Source organism: Heterodontus francisci, chromosome 3 (genome assembly GCF_036365525.1).
Source record: "Heterodontus francisci isolate sHetFra1 chromosome 3, sHetFra1.hap1, whole genome shotgun sequence".
Lineage (NCBI taxonomy): Eukaryota > Metazoa > Chordata > Chondrichthyes > Heterodontiformes > Heterodontidae > Heterodontus > Heterodontus francisci.
This window is the reverse complement of record NC_090373.1, coordinates 195,097,787-195,111,620: the sequence shown is the minus strand read 5'-3', so window position 1 is coordinate 195,111,620 and position 13,834 is coordinate 195,097,787. Positions and strand designations below refer to the sequence as shown.

Genomic DNA, 13,834 nt, shown 5'->3' with positions numbered 1-13,834 from the left:
TCCAACACAGGTAAGTGCCAGGTATTACATTTTGGTAAGAAAAATAGGATGTCACATATTACTTGGAAAATAAGGGCTGGACTTTTCAAAGCCTGTTGGGAGTGGAAGTAGGTCCATGCGCAATTTGAAGATCGCGTTCTCGGAGATCGGCACCGGGCTTCCACCACCTCCGGAACGCAAAGCTTTTTTTAAAGGAGGGAGGGAGGGAGGGAATGACAAGCTCCAATTAATCGCCTGTTAAGCTCATTGTGGAGCTCATTAAATGGCTTGTCAGCAGCAGTTTGTGATTTTCAAAGGAAGGGCAGATTGAGAATGCCATGTTTGGACTATGGCAGGGTATAGAAGACGTGAACAATGTGGAGGGCCATGAGGGTTATGGGAAAGGCTGATTAACATAATCCAGAGGCCCAAAATAAAGCTCAGCTGCTCCAAAAGTGCCAAGGAGTAGCCACTGCTGGAGCTGTAAGACTTGTTTTTCTGAGGGGTGAGCGGTAGGAATCTAGAGAGGGATGTGAGCTCACTGGCATCACTGAGGCAGTTGTGATTGGCAGGGGAAGACCTGGTGAATGCACAAAGCCCAGCTGAGAGAGTTCAGATGGGAACAGGCTACTCTGACTTTGGACAGAGCAGCCAGGATGGGCTTCAGTTGATGCAACATTCTGAACATCAGGAGGTCCGAGGCACACAGCAGGAGACTGCAGGGGAAGAAGGCATTGGGTCTGTGGTCCAAAAGTCAGTTACCTGCAAATGGCAGAGTGCCAGTGCCATAGGAGGCTGCGCCAGAATGTCTCGGACCTTTGTGCTTTGATTTACAATACTTGAGGCCTTGCAGCCCCCCATGGCAATTCCTTACTTGCAGCAGTCAATGTCTCCAACAGCCTGAATTTCTATGCAACCAGGTCATTCCAGGGATCACCTGTGGACCTAGGCGGCATCTCGTAGTCGGCAGCTCATCACACCATCAAGCAGGTCACAGATGCCATATTCAGGAGGGCGGAGGACTACATCCACTATGACACAGATGGGCCTGTGCAGGCCCAGAGGGCATTGGGTTTCACTTCCATTGATGGATTCCCTCAGGTGCAGGACACAATTGACTGTGCCCACATGCCCATCAAGGCACCCAGTGACCGGCCAGTTAGATCCATCAATAGCAAAGGCTTTCACTTCCTCAATTGACGTAACAAGAGCCTTTGACTCTGTCAACGGCGAAGGCTTATGGAGCATCCTGCGCAAATGTGACTGCCCTCAGATGTTTGTCGCCATCCTCAGTCTCTCTACGATGACATGCAAGCTGTGATCATCAATGTCCAACTGATTAGACACAGCCTTGCTTGACCTCAGTCTTGACTGAGTTAGAGTCTGTGCTGGTTCCATTGAAGCAACTACTTTTGTGCGGCACCTTATCAAATGCCTTCTGGAAGTCCAGATATACTATATCTACAGGATCCCCATTATCCACTTTGCTTGTTACAGCTTCGAAGAACTCTAGAAAATTATTCAAACATGATTTACCCATCATTAAATCATGTCTGCTTCTATATCCTTCGGCGACTTGGACAACCTAGAGCAAACACCTCAAAGCACTGGAGAAGTACCACCAGAGGTGCCTCCACAAGATCCTCCAAATCCAGTGGCAAGAAAGGCAGTCCAACAGCAATGTCCTCTCCCAAGTCAACCTACCCAACATCAGGGTGCTAATCACCCACAACCAGCTCTGCTGGGTGGGACATGTCGATTGTACGATCTGACACCAGACTCGCGGAGCTGCTGTTCTACTCAGTACTTGGTGGCAGTAGGAGACTCCCAGGAGGATGGAGGAAATGCTTTATAGATGTCCTCAAAGCACCCCTGAAGAGATCAAACATCCCCGTCAACTCATGGGAGTCCCTGGCTCACCGTCCTAGATGGAGAAAGCTTATTTCAGAAGGCATCGTACACCTTGAGGAACTTCGTCGGGAACATATGGAGGCGAAGTCGAGGTGTCGGAGGGAGCGCACAAACCCCCAAACTACTCATCTACATGACCTTTCAAGCACCATCTGCCCCTTATGTGGCAGGGTCTGCAGATCATACATTGGATGTATCAGCGATGTCAGAACGCATCAAACCAGAGTGGAAACAAGTCATCCTCAATCCCAAGGGACTGCCTAAGAAGAAGAGGAGATCTGTAGTAATTTTACTGTTTCATCCATTGTTCTGTCTCTGTCAGAGTTATGCAGCATTGCATTTTATAATAGGGAACTGTTCCACAAACAGTGGACCCTGAGTACAGCTGCATGACACTTCCACCACATGCTGTGTTGCGTCTATTTTAAAAACAGGACAGGTCGTTGATCATTATGCTAATACATGCCGTGAGATGCTGAGCAGAAATTGTGTGAGATAAGTGGCTTTTAGTGCTTGTCTAAACTGACACCTGCCTTGGTTTCTAATTCCACCCCATCTCCATCAGGCGGGTAATTGGAGGTTCTATTTTCAGAGAAAGCACTGAGTCAACACCATTGCAAACAGCTGAGCCTAAGAAGAAGCAATTCCACAACTCCCTATCCCACAGAGTCACAGCATTAAAACACTGCAGTCACGTAGTGCATGGAGGGTTTTAAAAATAATTTAGTAATCAAGATGAAAAGGTAAGGTGCAAAGTGCAAGACATCAGCAAGAGGAGCAATGGATCAGCAAAAGGGGCAATGGATCAGCGAGAGGGGCAATGGATCAACAAAAGGGGCAGTAGATCAGCAAGGGGGCAATGGATCAGCAAGAGGAGCAATGGATCAGCGAGGGGGCGGTGGATCATCAAAAGGGGCAGTAGATCAGCAAGGGGGCAATGGATCAGCAAGAAGAGCAATGGATCAGCGAGAGGGGCGGTGGATCAACAAAAGGGGCAATGGATCAGCAAGAAGAGCAATGGATCAGCGAGAGGGGCGGTGGATCAACAAAAGGGGCAGTAGATCAGCAAGGGGGCAATGGATCAGCAAGAGGAGCAATGGATCAGCGAGGGGGCGGTGGATCAACAAGAAGAGCAATGGATCAGCGAGAGGGGCAGTGGATCATCAAAAGGGGCAGTAGATCAGCAAGGGGGCAATGGATCAGCAAGAAGAGCAATGGATCAGCGAGAGGGGCAGTGGATCATCAAAAGGGGCAATGGATCAGCAAGAGGGGCAATGGATCATCAAAAGGGGGCAGTGGATCATCAAAAGGGGGCAGTGGATCATCAAAAGGGACAATTGATCAGCAAGAGGGGCAATGGATCAGAGAGAGGGGCAATGGATCAGCAAGGGGGGAAATGGATCAGAGAGAGGGGCAATGGATCAGCGAGAGGGGCAATGGATCAGCAAAAGGGGCAATGGATCAGCAAAAGGGGCAATGGATCAGCGAGAGGGGCAATGGATCAGTGAGAGGGGCAATGGATCAGCGAGAGGGGCAATGGATCAGCGAGAGGGGCAATGGATCAGCGAGAGGGGCAATGGATCAGCGAGAGGGGCAATGGATCAGCGAGAGGGGCAATGGATCAGCGAGAGGGGCAATGGGTCAGAGAGAGGGGCAATGGATCAGTGAGAGGGGCAATGGATCAGCAAAAGGGGCAATGGATCAGCGAGAGGGGCAATGGATCAGCGAGAGGGGCAATGGATCAGCGAGAGGGGCAATGGGTCAGAGAGAGGGGCAATGGGTCAGAGAGAGGGGCAATGGGTCAGAGAGAGGGGCAATGGGTCAGAGAGAGGGGCAATGGGTCAGAGAGAGGGGCAATGGATCAGCAAAAGGGGCAATGGATCAGCGAGAGGGGCAATGGATCAGCAAAAGGGGCAATGGATCAGCAAAAGGGGCAATGGATCAGCGAGAGGGGCAATGGATCAGCAAAAGGGGCAATAGATCAGCGAGAGGGGCAATGGATCAGCGAGAGGGGCAATGGATCAGCGAGAGGGGCAATGGATCAGCGAGAGGGGCAATGGGTCAGAGAGAGGGGCAATGGGTCAGAGAGAGGGGCAATGGGTCAGAGAGAGGGGCAATGGGTCAGAGAGAGGGGCAATGGATCAGCAAAAGGGGCAATGGATCAGCAAAAGGGGCAATGGATCAGCGAGAGGGGCAATGGATCAGCAAAAGGGGCAATGGATCAGCGAGAGGGGCAATGGATCAGCAAAAGGGGCAATAGATCAGCGAGAGGGGCAATGGATCAGCGAGAGGGGCAATGGATCAGCAAAAGGGGCAATGGATCAGCGAGAGGGGCAATGGATCAGCGAGAGGGGCAATGGATCAGCGAGAGGGGCAATGGATCAGCAAAAGGGGCAATGGATCAGCAAAAGGGGCAATGGATCAGCAAAAGGGGCAATGGATCAGCGAGAGGGGCAATGGATCAGCGAGAGGGGCAATGGATCAGCGAGAGGGGCAATGGATCAGCGAGAGGGGCAATGGATCAGCGAGAGGGGCAATGGGTCAGCAAATGAGGTGATGGATCAGCAGATGGGGTAATGGATCAACAAGAGAGGCAGGGACTGGTGCTGGGAGCTGATTGGTTGCCTTTTAGTATTGGACCTGCCCCTCAGGAATGCTTGGTTTCCGCTATTACGCGAGTGCACCCGGCTTCTTGGGATAGATGGAAAGTCTCTCCTTCCTAAGCTCAGGGGAATTTAAAAAATATTTTCTCTTATGAGATAATTGAGGAGCTGCATGCGAATCTGCCACAGAACCTAGTCATGATAATTTTATGCCTAAGTTGTATTGGACAGAATTTTCAGGCCTCACTTGGGAATGGGGCAGTAGGGCTGCAGGAAAAGCCTGGATAAACCTACCACCACCATGACTGTGGCAGTCTCCATTTTGCTGGGGCCGTCTGGCTAGGCAGCCCAGGCAAGCAGTTAACTGAAGAACATCAATAGCTCATTTACAAACTTAAATCTGGGCCCTTTTAACATTCTTCAGGATGTGGGCATCACTGGCAAGACCAGCATTTATTGCCCGTCCCTAGCTGTCTTTCAGAAGTTGGCAGTGGTGCAGACTGAGGCTGAAAATGATCTTGAGAATCTTCTGGTTGCTACTCCTGTTCTAGAACCTATATTAACGTGGCCAGGTCATTTTCAATTGAGCAAACTGCTTAGCCATTGATTCTGGCGAAATGTCATTGACCTGAAACGTGAACTCTGTTTCTCTCTCCACAGATGCTGCCAGACCTGCTGAGTGTTTACCAGCAGTTTCTGTTTTTATTTCAGATTTCCAGCAGCCACACTATTTATCTGACATCTAGTACTGGATAAACAGAATTTTTTTCCAATTAAATATTGGAAAGTTTGAAGCCATTGTCTTTGTTCCCCACCACAAACTATGTTTCCTAGCTACTGACTCCATCCCTCTCCCTGGCAACTGTCCGAGGTTGAACTAGACTGTTCGCAATCTTGCTGTCATATTTGACCCTGAGGTGAGCTTCCAACTACATATCTGCGAATATTCTAAGCACTCCTGAATGGCCTCCACATTCTACCTCCGTAAACCTGACGTCATCCAAAGCTCTGCTGCTGTATCCTAACACACACCAAGTCTCATTACCCCTCACCCTGTGCTCACTAAACTACATTGGCTCCTGATTAAGGAATACCTCAATTTTAAAATTCTCATCCTTGTTTTCAAATCCTTCCACGACCTCGTCCCTTTCTATCTTGGTCATCTCCTCCAGCCCGACAACCCTTCGAGATATCTGCCCTCTCCAAATCTGACCTCTTAAGCATCCCCAACTTTGACTGTTCCACCACTGGTGGCTGTGCCTGCAGTTGACTGGGCCCTAAGCACTGGAATTCCCTCCCTGAACCTCTCTACCTCTCTCTCCTCCTTTAAGACACTCCCTAAAACCTATCTCTTAGACTAAGTTTTTGGTCATCTGACCTAATATCTCTTTATGTGGTTCAGTGTCATTTTGTTTTATAATTCTCCTGTGAAGGACCTTGGAACATTTTATTACATTAAAGGTGCTGTATAAACACAAAATGTTGGTGTTGCTGCCATTAATTCATTAAGCCTCAATCTTCTTGAAAAGACTTACATGAAATTTATCCAACGTTTTCTGGAATTTCAAATAAATCAAACCCACTACATTGCCCTCACTCATTAACTGAGTTACCCTATCAATGAATTTAATTAGATTTATAAATTACAAATACTTTATGATTGCTCAATTAAAAATTCAGGTAGTAGCTTTCGGTTGTGGAAGCAAAAGGTTGATTAGTTATCAACTAATGGGGATGGAAAGTTATCGGGGTAGGTGGAAAAGTGGAGTAATCAGTTCAGCCATGAACTTATTGAATGGCGGAGCAGGCTCGAAGGGCCGAGTGGCCTACTCCTGCTCCTAATTGGTATGTTTGTATGTTATAAAGTTCAGAATAAATCCTTTCCATGATTGCCTGAGTGAGTGATGGGAAAGGTAAGGCTGCTGGGCAGCACTGCAGATGAATTTGTATGATATGCTGATTGAATTTTATGAATCTTGTCAAGCCCTGGTTACATATGTATTTATTCAGTTACTGCTGCATGAGCACTGCTAATTGTATTGTGAGATGTAATCTCGTCCAGTGTCTTTTTGATCACACAACTTCAAATGAATCCACTAGTTAAAAGCAGAAAGAAGAAAACCAACACAAATTTAGTTTAAAAATAGGAGACTGGAAATATACTCAAGTCAGTGATCAGTTAACAGGAGGTTTTCACCAACAGCGGCGGGAAGCGGCCCTTAATGGGCCACTTAAGGGCCTCAATTTGCCTCTGGGCGGGAAGGCTGTCGTCAGCCTATCTCATCCCCAGAAAGATCACTGAGCGACAGGGAGGCAACGGATCCTCCACCCCGCCACACAGACTTTCAGATTTTCCTGTCATACAAAAATAGTGGCGAGATTGGAGAAGCTGGGATTGTTCTCCTTTAGAGCAAGAAGGTTATGGGGTATATGCCAATGCATTATTACCTGTAAGCAGCACAGGGCATTTGTTGAGTAGCAGCAGGCTGGTTATAAAGGAATATCGCACGCTGTCTACTGTACATACAAGATTTTCCTGACTGGTCCGCCTTGATTTGGGAGCTCCAGACATTACTGCTTCAGCAAGGCTCGATAACTGCACCCCTAAAAACAGCATGGGACAAAAAGTCAGTTGTAATATCTGTGAAGGAAGATTAATCTCTTAACTAACCTGGTCATTTTTTGTCAATTTTCTTCTCAATAACAACAGCAACAGAAACTTGTATTTATACAGTGTGTTTAGTGTAGTAAAATGTCCCAAAGTGCTTCACAGGAGCCATGTCAATGATGGGGTGAGAGATGAGGGAGGCAGCATTACTGCCCAGCACCTGTACAGGGTTCATAAGATCATAAGATCACAGGAAATAGGAGCTTGTGTAGGCCATTCGGCCCCTCCAGCCTGCTCCGCCATTCAATTAGATCATGGTTGATCTGATTGTGGCCTTCACTCCACTTTCCTGCCAGCCCATGTAACCCTTGCCTCCCTTGTAGATCAAAAATCTGTCTAACTCAGCCTTGAATATATTCAATGACCCAGCCTCCACTGCTCTCTGGGGAAGAGAATTCCAAAGATTAACAACCCTTTGAGAGAGACAATTCCTCCTCATCTCTGTCATATATGGAAGACCCCCTTATTTATAAACTGTGTCTCCTGTTCTAGATTTCCCCACGAGGGGAAACATCCTTTCAGCATCTATCCTGTCAAGGCCCTTCAGAATTTTATATGTTTCAATAAGATCACCTCTCATTCTTCTAAACTCCAAGGAGTATAGGTCCAACCTATTCAACCTTTCCTCATAAGACAACTATTCATCTCTGGAGTCAGCCTATAAACCTTCTCTGAACTGCTTCCAATGCAAGCATATCCTCCTTAAGTAAAGAGACCAAAACTATACTCAATACTCTCGGTATGGTCTCACCAATGCTCTGTACAGTTGTAGCAAGACTTCCCTACTTTTATACTTCATCCCACTTGCAATAAAGGCCAACATTCCATTTGCCTTCCTAATTACTTGCTGTACCTGCATGTTAACTTTTGTGATTCATATACAAGGACACCCAAATCCCTCTGTATCGCAGCATTCTGCAGTCTCTCTCCATTTAAATAATATTCTGCTTTTCTATTCTTCCCGCCAAAGTGGACAACCTCACATTTTCCCACATTATACTCCATCTGCCAAATGTTTGCTCACTCACTTAACCGATCTATATCCCTTTGCAGACTCTCTGTGTCCTCCTCACAACTTGCTTTCCTACCTATTTATGTATCGTTAACAAATTTGAGCAAGTAGGTCTTATTGCAGGACAGCAGCATTTTGGACAAGTTGGGAGTATCTGGAGCTGGAGTAGAAGCCCAGCTAGAAAGTATTGGAGTAAAGGTGTCTGATTTGTATGAGGATTGCAGCAGCAGCAAGACTGAGCTAGGGGTGAAGGTGGGAAATATTACAGAGATGTCTTTGTAATAGAGAAAATGGGGTCTGAAGTTCAGCTCGAGGCTGAACAGATGCCGAGGTTGGAAACAGTCCAGTTCAGCCTGACAGAATGGCTGAGGAAGAGATGAAATGAATGGTAAAGGAGCAGAATTTGTGACAGAGCCAAAGTCAATAGTTTGGTCTTCCAAACGTTGTACTGGAAGAGGTGAAGACTCATCCAAGACTAAATTGCAGATACTGACAGCATAGAGCAAGATTGGGGGCTGGGGCGGGAGGGAGGGGGTGCAGGTGCAGAGAAAGGATGTTACCAAGGTGCAGCATGTGGATGAAAAACAGGAGAAGGCCAAGGTTATATCCTTGGGGAACCCCTAAAATGATGATGTGGGGGATTCTCTAGCTACTCAGACAGGCAGCAGTGGAAACATTCAAGGAAACAGTTACTGCAGTGACTGATCACTTAAAAAGGCAATTAACATCATTGGGAGGTAATGAGTACATTGTGAGATGAGTGATCCTTCACTGCCAATGTAGCACAAAAAGCTTACAGCAACTTGCTTTTACAGCACCATTAAGGTAGATAAATGTCCCAAGGCACTTTACAAAAGTGTAATCAGACAGAAATGGACACCAAGCTATCAAAAGAGCTATTAGGAGGGATAAACTAAAGGCTAGGTCAAACTTGTAGGTTTCAGGTGATAAAGGTGCATGGGTGGAATGAGAAACCATTGTTAGAGATGCATATCCAATTGGGTAGGTTAATGGAATTGAACAAAGGCAGTCCCAACCTGCTGGACTACAGAGAAGAGGTGCTAGAGAGGACGATGTGGTCAACTGTGTCACAGGCTTCAAACAGATCAAGAAGGATGAGGAAGGATAGTTCACCATGGTCACTGTCATATAGTATATCACTGTCACTTTAATTAGAGCCGTTTCAGTGCCATGGCAGGGGTGAAAGCCTGATTAGAGGGATTCAAACATGGAGTCGTGGGGAAAATGGGCACCAATTTGGAAGCCAAATTCAAGGAAGAAAAGGAGGTTAGAGATGGGGTGGTTGTTTGAAAGGACAGAAATAGCCCAGGGCGTTTTATTTGAGGAGGGGAATGATACTGACAGTTTTGAGAGTCAGGGGGACAGTACCTGAAGAGAGGGAACAATTTATAACGTCAGCATCATGGGGCGGGGTGGGGGGGTGTGGGGGTGGTGGTGGGGGAGTGTCAGAGGTGAAGGTGAGGGTCAAAGAGTAAGTGGTGGGTCTCATGGATAAGATATGTCCAGCGAGGGTATGAGAGGAAATAGGAGAGAAGCTGGAGAAAGAGGTTGGTCCAGCGTTAGGGCAGGAGGAGCCTGGGGGAGGTCTGGCCAGATGGGCTACAGGAAGGATGGACTGTGACAGAGGCAGCTGAATGGATGGTCACAATCTGAGAAACAAAGAAGCCAATGAGCTCCTTGCACCGGCTGTTGGGAGGTCAGGGTGGAGGAGGCAGGGGAGAAGTGTTTAAGGAAATGGTTTGTAATGGAGAAAAGAAGTGGGAAGTTATCTTTGCGTTCGAGATGATCCTGGAGTAGTGGGGCAGCTTCGGCTGAGCACAGCAGGGCCCGAGAGTAGTCCAGCCATATGTGGTGATAGATGCTAAACCAACTGTGAACCAAATATGATCACACCTGAACGGTTTGGATATGAAGGCAAAAGGTGGGAACCAAACTGGGGGAACAAATAGGTTGAGACAGATGAATGGTTTAGCTGGGGACAAATGAAGGAATTATGCACCTATAACACAATTAGGAGATTGAGTATGTAGTAATTAGAAGAAGGGAGGTTCATTGGTTTATAAAGTTACCTAAACACGAAAGTTAAAAATGATCAAACTGTGAGCTTTTCAGTGATAATTACAGATTTATAATACATTTACGATGCATATCACACTGAGAAACAACACTGTTGTCCTCGGCTATCACACACGCACAGACCCACACGCACACACATGTATGTAGCAGAAAATCTGGACAACATGTTACCTTTTGAAATAAGTTCTTGAGTTGATGGAACCAATTTGTCCCAGGTTACAAGATTCCCTGTTTGCATATCCACAAAATATCCAAAAACAGTAGCACTCCCAGATGGAAACTGAACCGCTGCAAAAATTAAACAATAGAATTGCTTCAGGAAACAAACACTTTATACAGCAAAACTTGCTGTGCTCACAGTTATTGATGCAACAAGACACACCCCAACCCACCCTACTTCCTGGATGTCAGAGAATTCAATATTTTGGTAGGCAGTCGGGGCCTCAGTTCAACATCTCATCTGAAAAATGACACCCTCAGTACTGCTCCTCCGACACTGCAGTTCTCCCTCAGGACTGCTCCTCTGACAGCGAAGCACTCCCTCAGCACTGAACCTTCAACAGCACTGAACCTTCAACAGCTCCTTCAGTATTGACCCTCCGAGAATGCAGCACTCCCACGGTACTGCTCCTTCGGCAGTGCAGCACTCCCTCAGTACTGACCCTCCGACAGTGCAGCACTCCCTCTGTACTGACCCTTCGACAGTGCAGAGCTCCCTCAGTACTGACCCTCCAACAGTGCAGCGCTCCCTCAGTACTGACCCTCCGACAGTGCAGTGCTCTCTCTGTACTGACCCTCCGACAGTGCAGCACTCCCTCAGTACTGACCCTCTGCCAGTGCAACACTCCCTCTGTACTGACCCTCCGACAGTGCAGCGCTCCCTCAGTACTGACCCTCCAACAGTGCAGCGCTCCCCCTCCGACAGTCAGCACTCCCACAGTACTTCCCCTCAGACAGTGCAGCACTCCCTCAGTACTGCCTCTCTGACAATGCAGCGCTGCCTCAGCATTGAACCTCCAACAGTGCAGCGCTCCCTCAGTACTGCCCCTCCGACAGTGCAGCTCTCCTCAATACGGCTCCTCCAACAGTACAGCACTCGCTCAGTATTGACCCTCCGACAGTGCAGCTCTCCCTCAGTATTGCCCCTCACAGTGCAGCACTTCCTAGCAGTCAATTACGAGGGGGAACAGATTTAAGGTGATTGGTGGAAGGATTAAGGGGGTCATGGGAAAAAACGTTTTTACCCAGAGGGTGGTGGGTGTCTGGAATTCACGACCAGGATTGGTGGTGGAGGCAGAAACTCTCAACTCATTTAAAAGGTACCTGGACATGTACCTGAAGTGCGGTAACCAGCAAGGTGCTGCAAAGTGGGATTAGATTGGTCGGCTAATTTTTCCAGCTGGCGCAGACACGATGGATAAATGACCTCATGCTGTGCCATAACCTTTCAATGGTTCTATGGTAATGCCCCTTCAATAGTGCAGCACTCCAGCCCTGCCTCAGTATTGACCTTCCGACTGTGCAGTACGCCCTCCGTACAGCCCCTCTGAAATTGCAGCTCTCCCTTAGTACTACTCCTCCAACAGTGCAGCACACCCTCAGCATTGAGCCTTCAACAGTTTTGCACATCCTCAGTAGTGCCCCTCTGACAGTGCAGCGTTCCCTCAGTACTGACCCTGCAACAGTTTTTTTCTTAATTCATTCATGGGATGTGGGCATCGCAGGCTATGCCAGCATTTATTTCCCATTCCTAATTGCCCTTGAGAAGGTGGTGTTGAGCTGCCTTCTTGAACCGCTGCAGTCTACGTGGGGTAGGTACACCTACAGTGCTGTAAGGAAGGGGGTTCCAGGATTTCCAGCGACAGTGAAGGAACGGCAATATTGTTCCAAGTCAGGATGGCTGGGAGGGTAACTTGCAGGTGGTGGTGTTCCCATGCATCTGCTGCCCTTGTCCTTCTAGATGGTAGCGGTTGCAGGTTTGGAATGTGCTGTCGAAGGAGCCTTGGTGCATTGCTGCAGTGCATCTTGTAGGTGGTACACACTGCTGCCACTGTGCGTCGATGGTGGAGGGAGTGAATGTTTGTGGATGGAGTGCCAATCAAGCGAGCTGAATTGTCCTGGATGGTGGCGAGCTTCTTGAGTGTTGTTGGAGCTGCACCCATCCAGACTCCTGAATTGTGCCTTGGAGATGGTGGACAGGCTTTGGGGAGTCAGGAGGTGAGTTATTCGCCTCAGGATTCCTAGCCTCTGACCTGCTCTTGTAGCCACGGTATTTATATGGCTACTCCAGTTCAGTTTCTGGTCAATGGTAACCCCCAGGATGTTGACAGTGGGAGATTCAGCAATGGTAATGCCATTGAATGTCAAGGGGAGATGGTTAGATTCTCTCTTGTTTGAGATGGTCATTGCCTGGCACTTGTGTGGTGCGAATGTTACTTGCCACTTATCAGCCAAAGCCTGGATATTGTCCAGGTCTTGCTGCATTTCTACAAAGACAGCTTCAGTGCAGCACTCCCTCAGTACTGACCCTCCAAAAATGCAGCACTCCAGCACTCCCTTTGTACTATCCTTCCGACTGGGCAGTGCGCCCTCAGTACAGCCCCAACAACAGTGCAGTACTCCTTAATTACTGACCGTTTGACATTGCGGTGCACCCTCAGTACTGAACCTCTGTGAGTGCAGCACTCCTTCAACACTGACCCACCAACAGTGCAGCACTCCCTCAGTACTGCCCCTCCGACAGTGCAGCACCTCCTCAGTCCTGACCCTCCAACAGTGCCGTACTCCCTCAGTACTGACCCGGCGACAGTGCAGCGCTCCCACAGTACTGACCCGCCAACAGTATTATTTTAATTCACTCATGAGATGTGGGCTTCGCTGGATAGACCAGCATTTATTGCCCATCCCTAATTGCCCTTGAGAAGCTGGTGATGTGCTGCCTTCTTGAGGTAGGTATACCCACAGTGTTGTAAGGAATAGGGTTCCAGGATTTTGACCTAGCAACAGTGAAGGAATGGTGATATCGTTCCAAGTCAGGATGGTGTGTGGCTTGGAGGGTTACTTGCAGGTGATGGCGTTCCCATGCACCTGCTGCCCTTGTCCTTGGTAGAGGTCGCGGGTTTGGAAGGTGCTGTCTAAGGAGCCTTGGTGCATTGCTGCAGTGCATCTTGTAGATGGTACACACTGCTGCCACTGTGCGTCGGTGGTGGAGGGAGTGAATGTTTGTGGACAGGGTGCCAATCAAGCGGGCTGCTTTGTCCTGGATGGTGGCGAGCTTCTTGAGTGTTGTTGGAGCTGCACCCATCCAGGCAAGTGGAGAGTATTCCATCACACTCCTGACTTGTGCCTTGTGGATGGTGGACAGGCTTTGGGGAGTCAGGAGGTGAGTTACTCTCTTCAGGATTCCTAGCCTCTGACCTGCTCTGACATCCACGGTATTTATATGGCTACTCCAGTTCAGTTTCTGATCAATGGTATTCCCCAGGATGTTGATAGTGGGGTATTCAGCGATTGCATTGAATGTCAAGGGGAGATGGTGAGATTCTCTCTTGTTTGAGATGGTTA

General features: G+C 48.1%; 1 protein-coding gene across 1 annotated transcript in view; it reads right to left on the bottom strand.

Moving 5' to 3' along the window:
* Window positions 1-13,834, bottom strand: part of LOC137367175 (dynein axonemal heavy chain 6-like) — a 1,370,791-nt gene that overhangs the window by 237,327 nt on the left and 1,119,630 nt on the right. Inside the window, exons 44-45 of the mRNA XM_068028611.1 lie at window positions 10,442-10,558; window positions 6,942-7,097 (exon numbers count right to left, since the gene is read on the bottom strand). Of these exons, the coding sequence (XP_067884712.1) occupies window positions 6,942-7,097; window positions 10,442-10,558 (273 nt within the window). The remainder of the gene's footprint in view (window positions 1-6,941; window positions 7,098-10,441; window positions 10,559-13,834) is intronic.